Raw genomic sequence first — 24131 nt, 5'->3', positions numbered from 1 at the left:
ATAATAGTGTTGTAGAGTAATATATAGCCTCACCGTACCATGCTAAAAGAAACTAATAAGCAATATAGACGACATGCTGTTTTAAATCTAGGTTGATCGATATTTTCATTTTCTGGACTTGAAAAGAAACCTTTTGTTACCTGGCTTTTGTAAATGTTAAAAAGTCTATGCAGATATTACATACAGCAAGTCAGTCACCACATGTCATGTGATGTAGTCTTAAGCAGGATATCAGATGTGTTATACTCTTTTGAAATGGAGAATTTTGCTGAAATATATCGGGGCCACTGTGTTATAAACTAAATCACCAAAGATACAACCGTATTGTAATAAATTGATACAGAAATAACTGATAAAAATGGTGGTTGTGTTTCCTATCATTTGTCATGCATGTTAGTTTTCTTTTTGGGCCTAATTAGGAAACTGGTTGCTATGGTAAATTTCACAACAACAGACACTGTAGAAGGAGGTGACTTGATCTTTGTTAGTAGGTCTTCATCAGGATATGGGGGATCTCAGGTCTCTCCAGCAATAATTAGAGGAAAATATGTTAGTGTTACAAGGAACAGTCAAGTTTTTAAAGCTTATGCAATTGAAAAAAATATATACTTATGCATATATATCAGTTAGTATGATTTAATGTTTTAATTTCCAGTTTCAAATTTAGGTGCATTAGTGTAATTCTACAGGGACGTCTATGTCTGATCCATAATCACATGTACTTCTTATTGATAATAACACCAAATAATTCATTTTAATGTTAACAATTGAAAGTAAAATACGCTTAAGATTGAAAAAATATGATTTGATATGGTTTGATTTTAAATTTTGAATTTAAATCAGATTGCGATGGGAAGTCCAATAAATTAATTCCAATAAATTTTGTTTTTCAGAGCCATTAATCATTTGCTATATTTTTCATATGAAACCCAATTTCATGTGTTCACTAAGTAATTTTGAAGTCATCTGACCCAAAGGGTTGGATTGACCTATTGCAATTGCTTTTTGTCTGTAACAATACTTTGTTTTTGACTTTTCAATAACCAGAAGTCTTGGGGTGCTGATATTGGGTCTGTGCCATGTTGGGATGAAGGGCTACAAGTTTTTTCAAAAGATAGACCATGACCAACTTTGAATGTCACAGGGATAAAATATGTTAAAATCTTTGATCACCTTCTCAATAACCAAAATGCCCAGGGTGCTGATATTGGGCCTGTAACATGCTGGGACAAAGGGCTATTAAGTGTATTCAAATGAATGACATTGACCCACTTTCAAGGTCACCGAGGTCAAGCATTTTTGAAATTTTCAAATATTACTTTGTGCTAATAACCAAAATGCCCAGGCTAATGATACTGGCTCTGTAATATGATTGGATGAAGGGCTTTAATATTATTGACCTTGACCCTCTTTCAAGGTTATTGGGGTCAAATGTATTGAGAATTTTAAATTTCTTCTTTCAACAAGCAATTGGTCCTTGGTCATGGAATTTTGTAGTAGCGTGTATGAGGAACAGAACTTCAAGTTTACAGGTATTGACTTTATGAACAGACAAAGTCTTCTTGTAAGCTGTAGAATAGGTGAGCAATGCAGTTCCTTTGCATGAGCCTCTTATAGGTCTTATAGTCAGGTGGTGGTTACAGCCCATAGGCCTCTTGTAGTTGATATATTTGCAAGTGACCTTCTAAGAAATTTCTATGAACTGTTGGAGTTGCATAAAAACAAAACAAGCCAATTATTGTTGTTGTATTGTGGTATAAGCTGTGACGTTACAATACAGGCCAAGCACTGTTGTTGTATTGTGGTATAAGCTGTGACGTCACAACACAGGCCAAGTACTGTTGTTGTATTGTGGTATAAGCTGTGACGTTACAATACAGGCCAAGAACTGTTGTTGTATTGTGGTATAAGCTGTGATGTTACAATACAGGCCAAGTACTGTTGTTGTATTGTGGTATAAGCTGTGATGTTACAATACAGGCCAAGTACTGTTGTTGTATTGTAGTATAAGCTGTGATGTTACAATACAGGCCAAGCACTGTTGTTGTATTGTGGTATAAGCTGTGACGTTACAGTACAGGCCAAGCACTGTTGTTGTATTGTGGTATAAGCTGTGACGTCACCAAACAGGCCAAGCACTGTTGTTGTATTGTGGTATAAGCTGTGATTTTACAATACAGGCCAAGCACTGTTGTTGCATTGTAGTATAAGCTGTGACGTTACAGTACAGGCCAAGTACTGTTGTGGTATTGTGGTATAAGCTGTGATGCTACAATACAGGCCAAGTACTGTTGTTGTATTGTAGTATAAGCTGTGATGTTACAATACAGGCCAAGCACTGTTGTTGTATTGTGGTATAAGCTGTGATGTTACAATACAGGCCAAGTACTGTTGTTGTATTGTAGTATAAGCTGTGATGTCACCACACAGGCAAAGCACTGTTGTTGTATTGTGGTATAAGCTGTGACGTTACAATACAGGCCAAGTACTGTTGTTGTATTGTGGTATAAGCTGTGATGTTACAATACAGGCCAAGTACTGTTGTTGTATTGTAGTATAAGCTGTGACGTCACGTACTGCTGTGGTATTGTGGTATAAGCTGTGACATTACAATACAGGCCACGCACTGTTTTTGTATTGTGGTATAAGCTGTGACGTCACAACACAGGCCAAGTACTGTTGTTGTATTGTGGTATAAGCTGTGATGTTAAAATGCAGGCCTAGTACTGTTGTTGTATTGTGGTATAAGCTGTGACGTCACAACACAGGCCAAGTACTGTTGTTGTATTGTAGTATAAGCTGTGACGTCACGTACTGTTGTTGTATTGTGGTATAAGCTGTGACGTTACAACACATGACAATTACTGTTGTTGTATTGTGGTATAAGCTGTGACGTTACAATACAGACCAAGTACTGTTGTTGTATTGTGGTATAAGCTGTGACGTCACCACACAGGCCTAGCACTGTTGTTGTATTGTGGTATAAGCTGTGACGTTACAGTACAGGCCAAGCACTGTTGTTGTATTGTGGTATAAGCTGTGACGTCACCAAACAGGCCAAGCACTGTTGTTGTATTGTGGTATAAGCTGTGATGTTACAATACAGGCCAAGCACTGTTGTTGCATTGTAGTATAAGCTGTGACGTTACAGTACAGGCCAAGTACTGTTGTGGTATTGTGGTATAAGCTGTGACGTCACTACACAGGCCTAGCACTGTTGTTGTATTTTGGTATGAGCTGTGACGTTACAATACAGGCCAGGCACTGTTGTTGTATTGTGGTATAAGCTGTGATGTTAACAATACAGGCCAAGTACTGTTGTTGTATTGTAGTATAAGCTGTGACATTACAATACAGGCTTAGCACTGTTGTGGTATTGTGGTATAAGCTGTGACGTTACAGTACAGGCCAAGTACTGTTGTTGTATTGTGGTATAAGCTGTGACGTTACAATACAGGCCAAGTACTGTTGTTGTATTGTAGTATAAGCTGTGACGTCACGTACTGTTGTTATATTGTGGTATAAGCTGTGACGTTACAATACAGGCCAAGTACTGTTGTTGTATTGTGGTATAAGCTGTGACGTCACAATACAGGCCAAGCACTGTTGTTGTATTGTGGTATAAGCTGTGACGTCACAATACAGGCCAAGCACTGTTGTTGTATCGTGGTATAAGCTGTGACGTCACAATACAGGCCAAGCACTTTTGTTGTATCGTGGTATAAGCTGTGATGTTAAAATGCAGGCAAAGTACTGTTGTTGTATTGTGGTATAAGCTGTGACGTCACAATACAGGCCAAGCACTGTTGTTGTATCGTGGTATAAGCTGTGATGTTAAAATGCAGGCCAAGTACTGTTGTTGTATTGTGGTATAAGCTGTGACGTCACCACACAGGCAAAGTACTGTTGTTGTATTGTGGTATAAGCTGTGATGTTACAATACAGGCCAAGCACTGTTGTTGTATTGTGGTATAAGCTGTGATGTTACGATACAGGCCAAGCACTGTTGTTGTATTGTGGTATAAGCTGTGATGTTACAATACAGGCAAAGTACTGTTGTTGTATTGTGGTATAAGCTGTGACGTCACCACACAGGCAAAGTACTGTTGTTGTATTGTGGTATAAGCTGTGACGTTACATAACAGGCCAAGCACTGTTATTGTATTGTGGTATAAGCTGTGACGTCACCAAACAGGCCTAGCACTGATGTTGTATTGTGGTATAAGCTGTGACGTCACCAAACAGGCCAAGCACTGATGTTGTATTGTGGTATAACATGTATCCACATCCTGTATATCTATTAATGTTCTTAATTATGCAAAGTAAATAATCATTTCCACAGCTGCAGTTCTTAAAATCACATCAATAAGTCTTATACATTGTACATGTAAAGAACAGTATTATACTTCCTTTACAAGAAATAATAATTATTATGAATATTAAAATCCTATGTTATTCATTGCTAAGCTGCACCTTTCTTAAGATCAGTGACTACGTTTAGACAACAGTATACTGCTGGACATGTAAATACATAAGATTTTAACACTACATGTAGTAGTTATTCATATTGTCATTCACTGTTATATGCTACATGAACAACTACTATTTTAAAGTATTTACAAGGAAAGAGCTTATCATCCCAGCATTATATGTGTTCACTTCACACCATTTATTAGAAATCTGTACAGCTTGATATACATTGTCAGTATACAGCAGGCACATTTTTCCTGTCAGCTACAGCATTGTGAAACCACACCAGATCTGACCCAGGAGCATGGCTACACTGTTGCTATGGTAGTAGTAGCAGAAATGCACAGTATTGTACATGCAGATCGAAACAAGTGCATCCTTACGATCAAAACCAAAACAACATTCTCAGAATTTACGGACATGCAAAATACAAGAACAAGGCATTCTCAGAACCAGTGGACAACACTCGGCAGACATACAGGGACACAAGGACACAAAGACTTGAAAACACATTCCATTCAAATTGTGATCTTTTTTGATTGGTTGTCCCTTAACAGAATCGCCCAGAGGAATGGAGCAATGGTGTTTCACAATCGGATGGACTAAGCAGCATATGTTTGCATGAGTGACTTCACACCTACTCAAAATGTCAACATGACCATCTTGAGGCCATGTGAAAAAATCTGGTTTTGAGGAAGCAAGAACTAGTTGTGGGAATTCTTCATAATGGTGATGTTCTAAGGTTCTAGTTAATATTAAATCAGTATACTATAGTTATCATTATATTTTTCTATTTTGTATTTTGTACACATAATGAGCCTCTGATCCTCAGAGACAGTATAATGTTGAATGTTGCCCATCTTGTTTGACTGTACATCAACGACAGTTCCTATGTACTCTGTCCTGACATATTATAGTCATTAATGTTATAATTCTGAGTAATGACATTAAGTGATATTATTATCCTACTCAAGCTTTTTTGTTTTTTATACTTCATGTAAGCTCTGAAGAATCAATGTGCACTTTCTACATGTGTGTCAAATGTTTGTATAAGATATAATGTTTTATTTACTCTTGGGAGAAATAACCGTTGAATGCAAAACTAATATCTGTTTTCCCTTACAAAGTACAGAGAATGTGCAAGAATAACATTATTTTGTTTCCCATGAGTACTCTGGAGATATACAAGACTGAATTTCTACAGTTTGCTAGCTTTTCATTACTAACTAAAGAAAATATTTCTGTCTTGCAGGAAAAGACATGAACCAGCCCCAACAGAGAAATGCCCCACTGCTACAGAACCCACGTTACAGCAGTGGCCCAACTCCTTTTAACGCAGGATCAGGTACTGACACTAACTTTCTAGTACCACAATTGCACTGCACTCAGTCTGGACTAAAACTGAGGTCACTGTTAACAGATAAGGTTTATCATTGCTGTGCAGTTCCAGTTTTGGTGTGAAGCATCCTTGACCTCGTTTTTGCACAGGACCTCCTAGGATGGGAGGGGCAGGGCCCTATAGAGGAAAATTGTCGAGGCATGAATTATTTAAAATCCTAGTTCTCCTGTTGGAATGATTTGATTTGCCCAAATTTGGTCTGCCTGAAAGGAGAAAATTGTCTCACAGTTCTCTCTTTGTGGGTGCATAAGTTTGGATATGAAAATTTCACTTTTGAGCATAATTTGTCAGCTCACTTAGCCCAATAGGCCAAGTGAGCTTATGCATAAGTGGAGCATCCATCATCCATGCATAATCTGTTTGTCCATCCAGCATCAACTTTTCCATTTAAACAACTTCTTCTCAATAAGCAGCAGACCAAATGTCATGGTATTTGGCTGGTAATGCTTAGACAAAGCCCGACAAAGTTTATGAAAAGAAATTACCTTGACCCATATTCAAGGTCACAGGAGTCCAATTTGTTAAAACTTTAAAACTCCTTCAAACTAACCAAAAGGTGCAGAGTCATGGTAAAATTTTCAAGGGAGCAGATAGTTGCTGCTTTGTCCGTCATTCTTTCTTTCTGGCCTTTCGTTTGGCCAGAGCAGGGCCTTGCACAGTGAAGCAAGGATCATGAAACTTGGTGTATACATTGGCCTTGATAAGAGAATCTGCAGTCAACCAAATTCAGGCCACAAAACTCCTTAATTATAGAATTAATGCTCTTTTCAAAATTTTTTGTCCAATAAAGTTGTTTTTGGTGGGCATTCATTATGTTCACTGATAATCTTGATTTTTTTTCATTTCTTTATTTTGTTTTTCTGCAGATCCTCAAGGCATGGGACCTGGTGGAGGCTATGGTATGTATGACAACTTAAAGGATAAGTACTAGTCCCATAGTAAAACACTTTATAATGAACACACTGTAGACTGATCATATTCCTGACTAACCAAGTCAGCCTAGATTCAGAGCTTTCACTCTGCACTTATTCTTGAATGTCACCAAATCTATCCCGAGTCTGGGTTGGCAGTAACGGTTTAAGAAGGTTAATTTACATACAGCATGCCTGTGATTTGGTATTGAATAGATAAACCTTGGATTAATTCGTACTTACAAAATGTCATTGTAATAAGTAGATAAACATTTAGTTTAATAAAACTTGCAGCACTTGTTGATATCTTGTTAACAGTTTCCCTTGGTTACATTACCAAAATGATTCTCATTCGCTGTCAAAGTTGCACAGGTGCAGCATTCAAATTGCTTTTCCCTGGAACCATTCCTAATGTGATGAAATGTTGGTGTCACCAGAATTCTGTTTACTTTTATATATGATGTTGAGATATTTACAAATGCTTTTGTTTGTGTTAAGTGATTATGTCTGCCTTGTGTGTTTCCTTATAAAGATTATTCCACTTCGTGATTGATGTTCAGGTTGAACTCAGAGTTAGCAAAAATTTATATCTGACCAAAACAAAAGGCGAAAATAAATAAGGGGCCCAGGATTTTTCCAAATATCAAACCACCACTGTGTCCTTATCCTGATTGATAAATTAAGTTAATCAAATTTTTTTCTGTTTGGTGTAGTTATTCAGAATGTAAACAGAAAAGAACATAATGTGACAAACTTCACATCAGCGCAGGATAAATAAAGCTATTTCCAAAATTTACTGAATATTGCAGCTCTGGAATGTAGAGCTAGAAGCTAGATAAAGAATTATTTCAACCATCGTCTAGAATGTAGAGCTAGAAGCTAGATAAAGAATTATTTCAACCATCGTCTAGAATGTAGAGCTAGAAGCAAGATAAAGAATGATCTCGACCATCGTCTAGAATGTAGAGCTAGAAGCTAGATAAAGAATGATCTCAACCGGCGTCTAGAATGTAGAGCTAGAAGCTAGATAAAGAGTGATCTCGACCATCGTCTAGAATGTAGAGCTAGAAGCTAGATAAAGAGTGATCTCGACCATCGTCTAGAATGTAGAGCTAGAAGCAAGATAAAGAATTATTTCAACCATCGTCTAGAATGTAGAGCTAGAAGCTAGATAAAGAATTATTTCAACCATCGTCTAGAATGTAGAGCTAGACCATCGTCTAGAATGTAGAGCTAGAAGCTATCTCGACCATCGTCTAGAATAAACCATCGTCTAGAATGTAGAGCTAGAAGCTAGATAAAGAATTATTTCAACCATCGTCTAGAATGTAGAGCTAGAAGCAAGATAAAGAATGATCTCATCCATCTTGTGGAGAGGAGGAATAATGGGAAAAATCATACACATAAATCATCAAAAAATTCATAACAAATGTAGGTCATCTTCCAAATCATCAACAGAGGAATTCATATATTACTTGGGTATATCCTTACACCCTACCTTTCTCATTGTGTTAGATTTATTTATATTTACTTCGGGGCAACAAGTACTGATATTTGTATGATAATGTATGAAAGTGACTGTATGTGCATATGGCAAAATATACATGTTTTACAGTATATTAAATATCAACAATTATAAACTGTAAATTATGTCTGCTTTTTTCCAGAGCATGGACACGGGCACAGCCATGGTCACCAGGGCATGGGATCAGGCAGTGGATATGGGATGTATGACCATGGAGATTCATACGGAGGTTATGGAGGTCATAGTGGTCCCTCTCGACAACACTATGGTCATGAGATGCAACAGGATAGATTTGCACCTAAACCAGTGGGTAGAATGGTATACTTTGTTTATTCTGATTGGTGCCTCCTTCCATTGAATCCTTCCCTTTCTCTGTATTTTAGAAATTTTTACTTGTATGACTAATATGTGGTGAAATAAATATCCATGTATCTCTAATTGAAGTCCAGAATATACAATTGGTTATTCTAAAACAAAATAATCCTACAGGCAATTTCAAAATGAACACCGTTTCTATTTACAAAAGTGAGCTCAAAAATCAAGTGTCCTGGTCAGGTGGCTTCCTCACATTCACGTCCTTTACAGCTACAGATTTGGGTGTTATAATCAGCACAGACCTACGATTTGACATCAGAACGATAATTCTGATTTCTACAATGAGTTTTATTTAACTGCCTCGGAATATCAGAATTTCAACAGAAACAGTTGCTTTCCCATTGGGCTCAAAATGAAAGTAAGCCATTGACATGTGCAATCACAGATTAAAAAGAATTACAAAATTAGATAAGATTGGGTTACAAAATATGTCTAGATATTTTTTCTGTCTGCAAATTATTTCATTCATTTTTTATCAGTTTATTTCACACAGTGCTTGAATGTTTTCTTTATTTTGGTACCAGTCAGGCTTTCAGGTAAAATTTTCAATGCGAATTCCTTAGTTTTCAATTTTGGTAATTTCCCAGGGTCTGTTACCACCAACAACTTGAGTACAAACTCTGACTCAAACTTATATCCATATATCCTACGTATATTTACGTTAACATTGATAATTTCTGATCACAATGCTTGTATTTGCTGTTCTGCTGGTTATGAATTTGATGGAAGTTGTCAAATGAGGACAGCACAACGGTGAAACTCAAACAAAGAACAGCAGAACAATAAAAAAATGTTTCTCGTAAAAGGCTACATGATATGTACCACTGTTGACTGCAAAATAAGATGACATTATCTACATCCTGAATTGTGGGAATATGCCTTATTGGTTGATGGGCATTTGCACTACAGCTGGCAGAGTTAAATCACATTTGGTATAAAACATGAGAGAGGTATAATATATGTATGTGTCTGATACAGGTTAACATTGATGTTAACCAAAGTGCACAATATGCAGGTGGATCTACAGAATGATTTTATTCTTGTAGCTAAGGCAACCTATCCCCAGACAACCATGATTCACTATAAGACTTGTAATTTATTGATACAGCCACCACAGGAGCCACGAGGATATGGACGAGGCCCTCCTCATGGCCAGGGAGGCTATCAGGACCAAGGAATGATGAACACAGGTGGACCAGGCCAGGGCAGTGCCAGTCAGGGGGCAGTCCTCATGGTGTATGGTCTCAACATGGAAAAAGTTAACTGCGACAGGCTCTTCAACCTTTTTTGTCTCTATGGCAATGTTGTGAGGGTAAGTTTTTCGCTCTTCTGGCCTGAAGGGCCAACTTAGCTATTGGCTTATTTTTCTACAAAAAGCTACCTGTCATGAACAACTAAGCAGATTTTAACCAAATTTTGTTAGAGGAAATCGTGTAAATTCTTACTCCTCCTGTAGGAATGATTGGTGTTGGTATTACAGGGTTTGTTGCTTAGATGAATAAACTATAAAAGAATTTAAGTTTCAACAGTAGTGGAAATAGAGAAGACATTTTTAAAATTCTTCTTCTGTTGGAACTGAAGACATCTTTGTTGAAGAGAAATTAGTTTTTTTACAAACGAGCATCAAACTTCCATAAAAAGAAGGGCAAGACTATTACTTGGAAATAGATACAAGTGTTTTATATATTCATCCCATGAAATTAAAAAAAAAAAAATAGATAACAGAAGCTCATTTTTTTATCAATGTCTACAAATATTATTGCAAGAGACAGTTCAAAATGACTGCTCAAAAACTTAATATAGTTATCAAGTTAGTACTCTTGTAGTCTCTTATATCCATTTAAATACTTTTTCCATCACCTTGCAGGGCTCTCACACCCCTTTTTGGGACTGGGGCCCGGGGCCCTTAGAATTGGGAAAAATAATGGTGTTTTCCTTAGAATTGGGAAAACTTGGGGTCTAAATTGGGAAAAAAAGATACTATTTTGCATTGGGAATGGGACCATTCAAGGTTACTTCTCAAAAACTTTGTACTGTTATCAAGTTTGTACTCTTAAGTCCCTTTTGCTGTAGAGAAATTGTCCTTTTAAAACTGTTACAATGGAAAAAGACAAAATGACTGAAACTCTGAAACCATTCAAGATAATTCAACATTTTGTACAGTTACTAAGCTTGTACTCTAGTAGTGCTTTTTACTAAGGAGTTGACCATTTAAATAATTGATTATTTTTCTCGCAGATTGCTGAATTGTTCACATTTATCCCTTGTTCATTTAGTAATTTTTGTATTTGGATCAGGTCATCAGTTCATCAGTTCTGAGATCAATGTTAATGAAACTTGTAACAGATATTGTCTGGTTATGCTAAAAATGGATTTATAAGGATTTTTAAAGAATTTCAATTATAATGGTACTATTTTCTAAAACAACTGATGTTTGGTTGTTATGATTACCAGATAAGACCTATGAAGGGTTCTTGTCCAGACTTGTACCAAAGTTGTGAATCACTTGTTATGAAAATATGTAGAAAAATTTATATATATCAATATAAGTATGTAATTCTGTTTTAGCTCATAGATTTGATAACATAGTAAGGTGATGAGTTGTGGCATGGGAATGGAACATCATGTACATTTTAAGGGAAATTCAAGGTGATACATAAAATGTTGAGGTCAGTGAGACTGAAACTCATTGTATCTCATTACAGATCAAGTTTTTGAAGAGTAAGGAAGGAGCAGCCATGGTACAGCTTGGGGATAGCATGGCTGTAGACAGAGCTCTACAGAATCTCAACAACACTTTCTTCTTTGGCAGCAAGATGCAGCTTGGGTAAGTGTGCCGTCTCATTCTGTTGCCAATTGCTTTGACACCCAATTGAAAATGAAAAAAAACATGGTAAAGAAAACAGTAATTTCATCTTAAATTTCTTCTATAGAAATGATTGGATTTTGCCCAAATTCGATCTGAAGCATCCTTGCGTGAAATATATCAAATTTTGTAGAAACGGTGCCCCCAGGAGTGAGAGGGGCAGAGCCCAAGTGACTCAGCCTCTTGTCACATCGATGGTCTGTCTGTCTGTCTGTCTGTAAACAGTTTTTGTTATTGCTAATTCCTGAGAAGTACTGGATTAAGCTCTCTCAAATTTCATATGTAGGTTCCCCTTGGTCCCTTAGTGTGTTTGTTTGATAAATTTCAGACTGATCAGAAAAACAAAATGGCCATCATTGATTATGAAAGTTTGTTATCGCTATTTCTTGAGAAGTACTTAATGAATCTTTAAAATTTCCTATGTTGGTTACCATTGTTCACTTGTAATGCAAATTTGATTTTGGGACTGATTGGGGGGGAAAACAGGTGGCCATCTTGGATTTCCGTTATTAAAGTTCTTATCGCTATCCCTTATGAAGTACTGGATAGATCTCTCCCAAATTTCCAATGTAGGTTTTCCCTTCTTCACAGTTTGTGCTGTTTGATTTTGGGAGTGATCAGAAAAACAAAATGGCTTTTAGGCAACCATTTTTGATTTCACAGTTGAATATTACTATTTCTATTTCTGCAAAAGAATGTTCAAATTTCTTATCATTAAGGGTAAAAACAGAAGAGAAATGTAGGGAAAGGATCCAATTTTTAAACAACCAATAAAAGATCAAACAATGGTGTGAGTGAGGATCCCTGTGGTAATTGGGTTGAAATATCAGCAGCATTAACTCTGAAATCTTTGTGTTAAAGCAATGCTTTTTAATTGCAGACCATCCAAGCAAGCATTTCTACAAGATGTTCCTAATCCCCATGACCTTGCTGATGGAAGCTGTTCATTTAAGGACTACATGGGCAATCGTAACAACCGATTTACCAATCCAGAGTCTGCCAGTAAAAATCATATCCTTGTCCATAACTGGTTCATAGAAGCAAAATATTATTTACTTGACTACTTGCTGCATTGCTGCAATGACTAGTTGTTCATTCAGTAATAGTCAGGAGTAGTGTTACTGGTAAATAGTCCAGTCAATCAACTTTTTACTAAAAATCACTACTAATCATGAATGACTATGCAGATTTTAACCTAAGTTGGTCAGAAACTAAAGGTGGGTAATCATTAGTTCTTGCCCAGTGGGCATGAGGGTTGGGGTCCAAAAGGGGAAATTTTGAAAGTTCTTTAAAATCCTATCCCCTTGTAGCAATGAATGGATATTGCCCAAATTTGGTCTGAAGCATACTGAAGAGGACTCAATTTTGCATGAACAGGGTTGGAAAGGGCAGGCCCAATAGAGGAAATAGAGTAATGACTTGAAGGGTTGAGCTTATAGAATACTGTGTATCTATCAATTCTATATCAACTGTTTTTAAAAAGGGGTCTGAATTTTGTTTAAAAGGTGGATTTTCCCCTTGGGTCTTATTAGGGGCAGGGCCAAAACTGGGAAGTATAGCAAATTCTTTGAATCGTTTTCCTATAGGAATGGTTAGATTTTATCAATATTCTGAAGCAGTTTGGGACTCAATTTTGTATAAATGGTTGGTCTCTGCCACACGGGGCTAGAAGGCTTTGCTTAATGATTGAAATAGAGCAAGTTCTTTAAGATCATTCATTTGTAGGAATATCATGATTTTGTCTCAAGGGATCTGAGCGAAATTTCCATGTGAAAGGGACCCAAGATTTAATTCTATTTCCCTATTGGGCCTCGGCTCTCTTACCAAAAGGCGTTAAAACCCTCTGTTTATACAAAATGGAGTCCCCTTCATTTTGATTGTTTAATACTAAACTGGGACAGAATCCTACCTTTTCTACAGAAGATGGAAAAATTGGCTCTATATCTCCAATAGGTCCCTTCCTTGCTCGCAGATTATAATTGTAAAGTTGAACTCTGTCCAAATGCCATTAGGTGAGTTATTATCTGTGTATTTTACAGCCATTATTTGTAGAATTATCAGCCTTAACCCTTTCACGCATTCAGACAGCTTCGAAAGTCCTGCATTATTTCAATGCACCTCCAAACATCTCAAATGAAGATATTGAACAGGTGAGGTCTTTTCTTTTGTATTCAAATTGAGATATCTATATTCAGCATCAGTTTTTATGTCATTTATATTAGACAAACTGGATAGTCAATGACAAGAGCTGCCTAGAGATGAAATCTTAAGGCCCTAGACATTGCAGAACTTCAGAAGTTTTTCAAAGTTTGTTATGCAAATTAGCAATTTTCAACTTTGACCCCCTACCAAGGACTGGAAGTTGAATTCAGCCAAGGTTTTATTATAACATGCAATAGCAATTATGCACAGTATGCTACTGACAAATTTTCAAACCTTGTGGCTCTTGGTTAATGAGAAAAAGTTATTTATATATTTTGAAGTAATAGACACCTGTGACCTTGAAAGTGGGTCAAGGTCATTTATATTAACAAACTTTATAGTCAATGGCCAGACTTCCTTCATATTTCTGAAATATCAAGTCATATATTGTATATAGGTATCACTGAACCAAAATAATTTTACTCCATAAAGATTTTATGCTCCCCCAAAATTTTTTGGTATTTTGATATTTGAAGAATGTTGACAAACTGTGTCAAAGATGTCTCAAGTGAGAACTGTACTCAAAATAACTTTGTCATCACTACATTAAGGGAGAGTAGAGAAAATTATCATATTTTCCGGGTTGTAAGAGGCATTGCTGAGCCAAATTTTATCCACTTTTTTTTTCCAATTTAATCCACATATTAGTCACACAAGAATATAAGCCACACCCTTGTATATGCTTTGCATTTAGTTTAGATTAAAGCAATTTCATCAAAATAAACCAGATGAGCATTACATGCCTTCTGGACATTTGTTAAATCTTTAAAATCTCAAGTATATGTGGAATATTTTTTTGCAGATATTTGAAAATGCTGGTGCCCCAAAACCCCCCAAAATCAAACAGTTTCCAACAAAGTGTGAGTACCCGTGTAACATTTTTTTTATACATTACCACACATAGTGTGATTACATACTGTGTTGGTACCACACAAAGTGTGATTACATGCTGTGTTGGTACCACACAAAGTGTGATTACATGCTGTGTTGGTACCACACAAAGTGTGATTACATGCTGTGTTGGTACCACACAAAGTGTGATTACATGCTGTGTTGGTACATTACCACACAAAGTGTGATTACATACTGTGTTGGTACCACACAAAGTGTGATTACATGCTGTGTTGGTACCACACAAAGTGTGATTACATACTGTGTTGGTACCAAACAAAGTGTGATTACATGCTGTGTTGGTACATTACCACACAAAGTGTGATTACATACTGTGTTGGTACCACACAAAGTGTGATTACATGCTGTGTTGGTACCAAACAAAGTGTGATTACATACTGTGTTGGTACCACACAAAGTGTGATTACATGCTGTGTTGGTACCACACAAAGTGTGATTACATGCTGTGTTGGTACCACAGAAAGTGTGATTACAAAGTGTGATTACATGCTGTGTTGGTACCACACAAAGTGTGATTACATGTGTTGGTACCAAACAAAGTGTGATTACATGCTGTGTTGGTACATTACCACACAAAGTGTGATTACATACTGTGTTGGTACCACACAAAGTGTGATTACATGCTGTGTTGGTACCAAACAAAGTGTGATTACATACTGTGTTGGTACCACACAAAGTGTGATTACATGCTGTGTTGGTACCACACAAAGTGTGATTACATGCTGTGTTGGTACCACACAAAGTGTGATTACATGCTGTGTTGGTACATTACCACACAAAGTGTGATTACATACTGTGTTGGTACCACACAAAGTGTGATTACATGCTGTGTTGGTACCACACAAAGTGTGATTACATACTGTGTTGGTACCAAACAAAGTGTGATTACATACTGTGTTGGTACCAAACAAAGTGTGATTACATACTGTGTTGGTACCACACAAAGTGTGATTACATACTGTGTTGGTACCAAACAAAGTGTGATTACATACTGTGTTGGTACCAAACAAAGTGTGATTACATACTGTGTTGGTACCACACAAAGTGTGATTACATGCTGTGTTGGTACATTACCACACAAAGTGTGATTACATACTGTGTTGGTACCAAACAAAGTGTGATTACATACTGTGTTGGTACCACACAAAGTGTGATTACATACTGTGTTGGTACCAAACAAAGTGTGATTACATACTGTGTTGGTACCAAACAAAGTGTGATTACATGCTGTGTTGGTACCAAACAAAGTGTGATTACATACTGTGTTGGTACCACACAAAGTGTGATTACAAACTGTGTTGGTACCACACAAAGTGTGATTACATACTGTGTTGGTACCACACAAAGTGTGATTACATGCTGTGTTGGTACCAAACAAAGTGTGATTACATGCTGTGTTGGTACCAAACAAAGTGTGATTACATACTGTGTTGATACATTACCACACAAAGTGTGATTACATACTGTGTTGGTACCACACAAAGTGTGATTACATGCTGTGTTGGTACATTACCACACAAAGTGTGATTACATACTGTGTTGGTACCACACAAAGTGTGATTACATGCTGTGTTGGTACATTACCACACAAAGTGTAATTACATACTGTGGTAGTACCACACAAAGTGTGATTACATAAAAAGGTCCTTTGGCCTCTTGTTTACTATTTGTAAGTTATAAATGACCCTGTTAAAGGTCCTTTGGCCTCTTGTTTACTATTTGTAAGTTATAAATGACCCTGTTAAAGGTCCTTTGGCCTCTTGTTTACTATTTGTAAGTTATAAATGACCCTGTTAAAGGTCCTTTGGCCTCTTGTTTACTATTTGTAAGTTATAAATGACCCTGTTAATGGTCCTTTGGCTTCTTGTTTACTGTTTGTAAGTTATAAATGACCATGTTAAAGGTCCTTTGGCCTCTTGTCTACTATTTGTAAATTAACAATGACCCTGTTTAAGGTCCTTTGGCCTCTTGTTTACTATTTGTAAGTTATAAATACCCTGTTATCAAATGTCTTTTGTAGCGGATAGAAGCTCAACAGGCTTGGTGGAATTTGAATCCAAAGCAGAAGCAACAGAGGCTCTGGTATTGACTAATCACACCAACGTACCAAACCCATGTATGTATACCTGACAAGTAACTCAAAATAACTCATATGTGTACCTGACAAGTAACTCATAATAACCCTGATATGTGTAACTCAAAACAACCTATGTATGTGTACCTGACAAGTAACTCATAATAACCCATTTATGTGTACCTGACAAGTAACTCAAAATAACTCATATATGTGTAACTCAAAACAACCTATGTATGTGTACCTGACAAGTAACTCATAATAACCCTTATATGTACACCTGACAAGTAACTCATAATAACTCATATATGTGTACCTGACAAGTAACTCATAATAACTCATATATGTGTAACTGAAAACAACCTATGTATGTGTACCTGACAAGTAACTCATGATAACCCTTATATGTACACCTGACAAGTAACTCATAATAACCCTTATATGTATACCTGACAAGTAACTCATAATAACTCATATATGTGTACCTGGCCAGTAACTTATAATAAACCATGTATATATACCTGACAAGTAACTCATAATAACCCATGTATATATACCTGACAAGTAACTCATAATAACCCATGTATGTGTACCTGGCCAGTAACTCCTAATAACCCATGTATATATACCTGACAAGTAACTCATAATAACCCATGTATGTGTACCTGACAAGTAACTCATAATAACTCATATATGTGTAACTGAAAACAACCCATGTATATATACCTGACAAGTAACTCATAATAACCCATGTATATATACCTGACAAGTAACTCATAATAACTCATATATGTGTAACTGAAAACAACCCATGTATATATACCTGACAAGTAACTCATAATAACCCATGTATATATACCTGACAAGTAACTCATAATAACCAATGTATGTGTACCTGGCCAGTAACTCCTAATAACCCATGTATATATACCTGACTGGTAGTAACTTGAAATAATATCCAATCTTATGTATACACTATGTAATAATGAAGACTGTGTTATGTATATACTCCATAGTAATAAAGACTGTTTGTTTTGATTACAGCTGGGAAGAATCCGTATGTTTTCAAGTTGTGTTTCTCTGCTACACCAATCCAGTTCTCCTAGTTATCCTTAGATGTAGCTAGCTAAAAACAGGCATCAGACACCTAAAGATAGACTGACAGATGGCACACATCACCAATTCCCAGATAAAACATGATTTGAGCCTTGTAAACGTCAGTGGAAAAGAAGCATTTGTTGGACCAAATATGTTTTGTAAAATAATACATACAATGGTACATATTTTAAGTTCTAAGACTTAAATGTTGTAAATGTTTATGTTAGGAAACCATAAGTTGATCAAAGTAGTTTTATAGACTGAGTAAGTACCGGGCAGTTCTTGTTTGTTTTTATTTGTATTGAAGACATAAACATATTTCATTTACAAAAAAAAAAAAAAAAAAAAAGGAATGAAGAAAGAATCTTAAAATTAATTTGTGCATAATGCCTGAACAAAGAATTGCCATTAAATAGAAAACAGTATCAATATTAAATGTTGTAATGCAGCATGTATGGTAGATGTTGTGTTAATTCTTCAAAACTGGTATTGTTTGAATACTTTTTTCCTTAGACTACCATCATTAAATGTTGGGCTATTAGAATTGCCCTACGTCCATGATCCCTTGAAACCAATCCTGTTATCATTATTCCTTGAGATGTACGTAAAGGATATATTTCAAACTTAATATGTAGGCTCCCCTTGATTATTGATTTTGAGATTGATCAGAAAAAGAAATGGGCTGACAGGTTGTCTTTTTTTAAGAGGAATTTTCACTTTTGATTTAAGTAGAAGCAAGAACAAAGGAAGAAATAGAAAAGAAGGGAAAAGATTCAAACATAGAAAAAAATACCAAACAATGGTGGGTGCCAAGATCTCTCTAGGATCTCTATTCTACACATGAAATTTAATTTTTGTTTTCGTTTTTCCCCAAAAAAGAAAAGCTCACACAAAGATGTGAGGCAATTATATATAATTCTATTTTTTCTTTCCTCAAAGAATTGAACATGCAATAAGTTTCAAAGGGAATGCATTGTTTATGATTATTTTCATTGGGGTAGGTATATTGTGGTAATATTTACACAAAAGTGTAGCATTGTTTATAAAGACACTATATAGACTTGTAAATATGGCTGTAATCAAAATGTTGTGAGACATGTTGCATTTAAGAATGACAAGAACATACCATTAGTTAAAGAGGGTAAACTGGCAAAGCTTCAAATACAGAATTACACGATTTTATAGCGTTGTTGTTTTCCAAGTAATCATATTGTTTATTAGAAGTGTCTGCCTCTTTTAACTATCAAACAATTTGTGTTGTATTCCTCCCTCCACAAGTTTTAAGCTGATAAAGATATAATGATGTTAATTCTAATAGAATTTTTAGGTCACCAGAGACAAAGTCTCATGGTGATCTATTGCAATCACTTTTGTCTGGCGTCATGTGTCTGTAAACTTTTAAACATTTTTAACTTCTTACCAAAAACCCCGAAAACGATTTCAATGAAATTTTGCCGAAAGTGTCAAATTGACCCAGATATGGTAGTATCAAATGCTTTCATAGTTGAAAGGGCCTTAAGGTGAATTTCATGGTCCCAGGGTCTCACTATGTATTCACATAGTTAACTTAATATTGGAAAAGTATATTTTTGAGTATAATTTGTTAAATTTCCATTGAAAATGTTTAAAACTTGGTTAGAATTATGAGTGAAGGATGACAGCTTGATGATCTGCCCATATCGATCCTGGCGTACCCCATGGGGTGATGGGCTGGGCCTAAAGGGATCAGATTGACTTCAATTTCAAAACTCTTCTTCTCAACACCGGGGTATGGTAGAATCAAATGTACTTCATATATGGATGCATCTTAAGGTGCTTTACCAAAATGGGCCTCCTATTTCTCATAGGGTTAGAGATTTACTTTATTATAATTTTTATAGAAAAATTGCATTTTCAGCATTACGTTGTTTATTCCCACTGGAAATAACTTTGTAAGAATTATTAGTATAGGATGAAGAGTATTGATGGTATGGATGTATTGACACTGGATTACTATCACCAATGTCACAATTTCTGTTTCATGACACTTGAAAGCTATATATCCTTTAACCTTTATATTCAATATTGCTTATCTCAGGTGACCGTCAAGGCCACAAGTCCTCTAATGTACCTGATGTTTCAGCTTTAGGAATAATATTGTTGATTTTTATTCAAAATTTTGACATCAAATAATCATAGATTCATTCAAAACCTCTAATGTATAAAGTATTCATTGATATAAGTCATGCATGGTTGAACAAATTAAAAACCGTTTGTCTTACATTCATGTACAGTCGTCTCCTTACATAGCATTTCCAATAAGCAGTCAAGCAAACATCTTCAAATATTTTGTAAATTTCAGTTGTACGGCCAATCATGGTTTCATAAATTACTCTTGACAAGTTTTTATTCACAATACTTAAAATAAAATTTTACAAAGAGTTGCAGTGTTTCTTCTTTTTTTTTTTTTTCTTGATGTCTCAATTCACATGAATTTGAAAATTTAGGAAATGTCAAGTATCAGCAGTCATATTTAAGAGAAATCAGTGATTAGTTAAGGAATTTTAGCTCCATTACTGGAGGTTTGCACACAACATAATGAAGTGGAAATAAATTTTTTAGGCTAAATGTAACCCAGTCACAGTTTCGGCCTGTTGTCACACCCTTCGGAACTAGCTACCAATCCTAGCATTCTGATTGGTTGAAAGTGATTATCAGTGACATCTAGCGTCAGGCGAATGCTATAAACAAGACCGCCATCTTTCGATTGACGTCGCCAGAGAATCAACGAAAGTCGATTGGACTCTGCCACGGTAGAGTCGCGGAAACGATAAACCTTCGTCGTCATCACCTCTTCAAATGGATTGGACTCGGCCCGGCAACGGGCAGAGTCACGGAGACGGAAAACCTTCAACATCATTCAAAACAATGTCGTGCATGCATACTGTCGCTATGACACAATCAAGTATTATACTAAAAGCTGAACAAACTGACAGACTAGGTGTTCATGAAAATATTCAGATAGAAATTTATGTCGGCCAAGAATCAGTATTGCCGGGTTTGCAGAGGACACTCCGAGGCGGGACAATATGGCGGAATGCACAGAATTATGGGATCGTTGATATCGATTCGTAGAGATCAATCTATCTAAAAGTTCGCAACACGTGATGGCTCCAGAAAATATATTTTGGAATAATTAATATGGTCACAATTCACTTTTTACGAAGTTTCATGTTTATAGCTGTGAAATTGATTAATGGAGTATTGCCAAAAAGAAGTTGGTGACATCAAAAATGTATTGTCAATATGATTATAATATATCCATGTTGATAATTGTAAAATTGGTTGAGTTACAGAGAGATCAATTTTCCTCAATCGTCACGTGTAGGTGTCGCACATCGAGAATAATATCGTCTTGTTTTATGTTGATTTAATAGGAATAAAATCAATTAAAAGAAAGAATTCATCCCATAAGTATTTCATAACTGTATATATAACAAATCATTTTAGGTATTATATTCCTTGTAACACAATATCATGCACAAATTCCGTTCTCCATGAGTCGCAGTTTTCTTTCATGTCACATAGAGTGCGTGCCAGCTGACTCAAACTGAGGCCCCAACTCTGTATTGCAAGCTATCAATATGTGGAACACTAAATGTAGGCAAGAGCGAGTCACGTGCCAGAGAACACCGTATACGAGTAGTACGGAATCAATTAAAATTAATATAAACGTGTACAGTATATCTAATTAAACGCTAGTTCATTAGTACAGTTTACTTTGGCGCCGATTTCTTCACATCGGTATGACGTCACTGAATATTTAACAGAAATGGCCGAATACACAGTCTAATATAACCTGTGCGTTGTCATGGGGATAGACCGGAAAATGAAGTGACCTGTCCATCAGTCGTACACTCTCTTTACACATATGTGTTTGCTCCGTTTCTTCTTCTTCTTATTATTATTATTTATATTACTCTTATTTCTTCCACTTTCTTCCGACGCGTGTCTCAAACACTATTGCATGGAATTTAACAAAACTTTACACACATATTCATACATGCGAGGCGGAGTCCAGCCCACTTAAATTTTTCCCAATTGGTCATCTGAGCGGTCAGCTGTGGTCAAAATTTGGCCAAATTTTAGATATTTTCCGATTTTCGTGAAAATTGGTATATATGTATAAGGTGGCACTAGGAGCAAAATGGCGTAGTCCAGTTTTCATTCGGCCATCGATCGGTCATCTGAGCGGTCAGCTGTGGTCAAAATTTGGCCAAATTTTAGATATTGTCCGATTTTCGTGAAAATTGGTATATATGTATTAGGTGACAATCGGAGCAAAAAGGCGTAGTCCATTTGACGCCTTTCCCCCTTTATGTTTAAATGGACCATTGAGAAGTACTTAATATTGAAAGTAGCAGACACAAAATAAACTCTTTGTCATACTGAGGTAAGGACATTTCTCTTTATACCAAACTAAAAGCATCACCATTTCCTCTCTTCTGATGTTTTAAAAATTTACGTTCTCATTTCCATTCAAAATTGATGTGTTCATGTTTGGTATGACTGCAGGTCTGATTATTGTGATCATTTACTGCGGAAGGGGTCGTTTGGGGGACATTTGAAATGGTCCCCATTACAATCAGTATTTGTTAATTACTTGTGACGACGAGAATTTAGTTGTTTTTTACTGTTATTTGTACACATGTATTATAACCGATATTACTGGTGTAAGGAAAAATTGGACGCCTTACAGAATATGTACAATACACACATACCTTGTACACATGTACAACATTTAATTGATGTATAACTGGACCGAAATGGACGATCTAGCATGCTGCTTTATAGGGAGGGTTTTCAAAGTTTCTGTTATACAGGGTATACATGTACATAATATATACGTTCAAATAATGAGTCAAGGGAGGTAACCGTTGCCTTCCTGGCCAAGGTGAATCGTTTTCATATAATTATGAATTTAAACTGCTGCTGATATGTGTATTGACAAGCTGATGGATGTGTTAAAGCGGAAGTGGGGAATATATCAAGATATGCTGAATATCGAAACACGACGACACAGGGGCATGAGAAATTATCATTTCGAGTTGACAATATACGATAGTTGGAGATCAGCCGATGCAACATATATGACTATGTAATTTGAAACAAAAGGATTCGACGATCAGCTTGGACACTACACAATCATTGTTTCAAACATTATTGATTAATTTATGACAATCAATCGGTGCTGAACATCGAACCCGTATACTTCAAAGCATTGATACATGTAGGTAATTATATATATATATATATATATATATGCAAAAAAAAAAAAACCCCAACAAAACACATTTTTTGCGTTTTTCGAGTAAAATGGACACTTTGTGTAACAAAGAGTTTAGCTCTAAAAAGAGCCGTTGTTAGGGTTTAAGGCAGTCATCGTCACTCTTCATCTTCGTCTTCTGATCCCGAAGTCACCGTACAGATCCTTTCTGAGTTCGACGACGTCGTCAGTACTTTGGTGGGCGTAGTCGTAATACATGTTCCGGAGGCCTACAACAACTGTCATTCAGAGTAATTGTTACGAAATACCTGTAGTCCGTCTCTCTTGGTGCTGAGGTAATGGGGCAGCGTATCGTCCAGTTTGTATTTCAATTAAACGATTTGATGATAAGCCTTTCGTGATGGAAGATCATTGTCGAGCTGGGTGAGGCGTTGAACTTTTACTGCTGTCGATCTATCAGTGTCGACTTTTACTGCTGTCGATCTATCAGTGTCGACTTTTACTGCTGTCAATCTATCAGTAAGGACTTTTACTGCTGTCAATCTATCAGTATCGACTTTTACTGCTGCGATCTATCAGTATCGACTTTTACTGCTGTCGATCTATCAGTAATGACTTTTACTGCTGTCAATCTATCAGTAAGGACTTTTACTGCTGTCAATCTATCAGTAAGGACTTTTACTGCTGTCAATCTATCAGTATTGACTTTTACTGCTGTCAATCTATCAGTGTCGACTTTTACTGCTGTCGATCTATCAGTAATGACTTTTACTGCTGTCAATCTATCAGTTTTATCGACTTTTACTGCTCTCAATTTATCAGTATCGACTTTTACTGCTGTCAATCTATCAGTAATGACTTTTACTGCTGTCAATCTATCAGTATCAGTAATGACTTTTACTGCTGTCAATCTATCAGTGCGACTTTTACTGCTGTCGATCTATCAGTATTGACTTTTACTGCTGTCAATCTATCAGTGTCGACTTTTACTGCTGTCAATCTATCAGTAAGGACTTTTACTGCTGTCAATCTA

General features: G+C 36.2%; 1 protein-coding gene across 1 annotated transcript in view; it reads left to right on the top strand.

The window, feature by feature from the left end:
• Positions 1 to 20253, top strand: part of LOC132544556 (heterogeneous nuclear ribonucleoprotein L-like) — a 41936-nt gene extending 21683 nt beyond the window's left edge. The window contains exons 10-19 of the mRNA XM_060208171.1: positions 5723 to 5815; positions 6736 to 6768; positions 8448 to 8611; positions 9789 to 9992; positions 11386 to 11507; positions 12427 to 12557; positions 13623 to 13696; positions 14551 to 14608; positions 16681 to 16776; positions 17779 to 20253. Of these exons, the coding sequence (XP_060064154.1) occupies positions 5723 to 5815; positions 6736 to 6768; positions 8448 to 8611; positions 9789 to 9992; positions 11386 to 11507; positions 12427 to 12557; positions 13623 to 13696; positions 14551 to 14608; positions 16681 to 16776; positions 17779 to 17840 (1037 nt within the window). The 3' untranslated portion in view covers positions 17841 to 20253. The remainder of the gene's footprint in view (positions 1 to 5722; positions 5816 to 6735; positions 6769 to 8447; positions 8612 to 9788; positions 9993 to 11385; positions 11508 to 12426; positions 12558 to 13622; positions 13697 to 14550; positions 14609 to 16680; positions 16777 to 17778) is intronic.
• The last annotated feature ends 3878 nt before the right edge of the window (positions 20254 to 24131 follow it).

This window comes from Ylistrum balloti, unplaced genomic scaffold (assembly GCF_031769215.1).
Source record: "Ylistrum balloti isolate Yb309-2 unplaced genomic scaffold, AGI_CSIRO_Ybal_v1 Utg369590, whole genome shotgun sequence".
NCBI lineage: Eukaryota > Metazoa > Mollusca > Bivalvia > Pectinida > Pectinidae > Ylistrum > Ylistrum balloti.
This window is presented reverse-complemented; position numbering and strand designations above follow the sequence as displayed.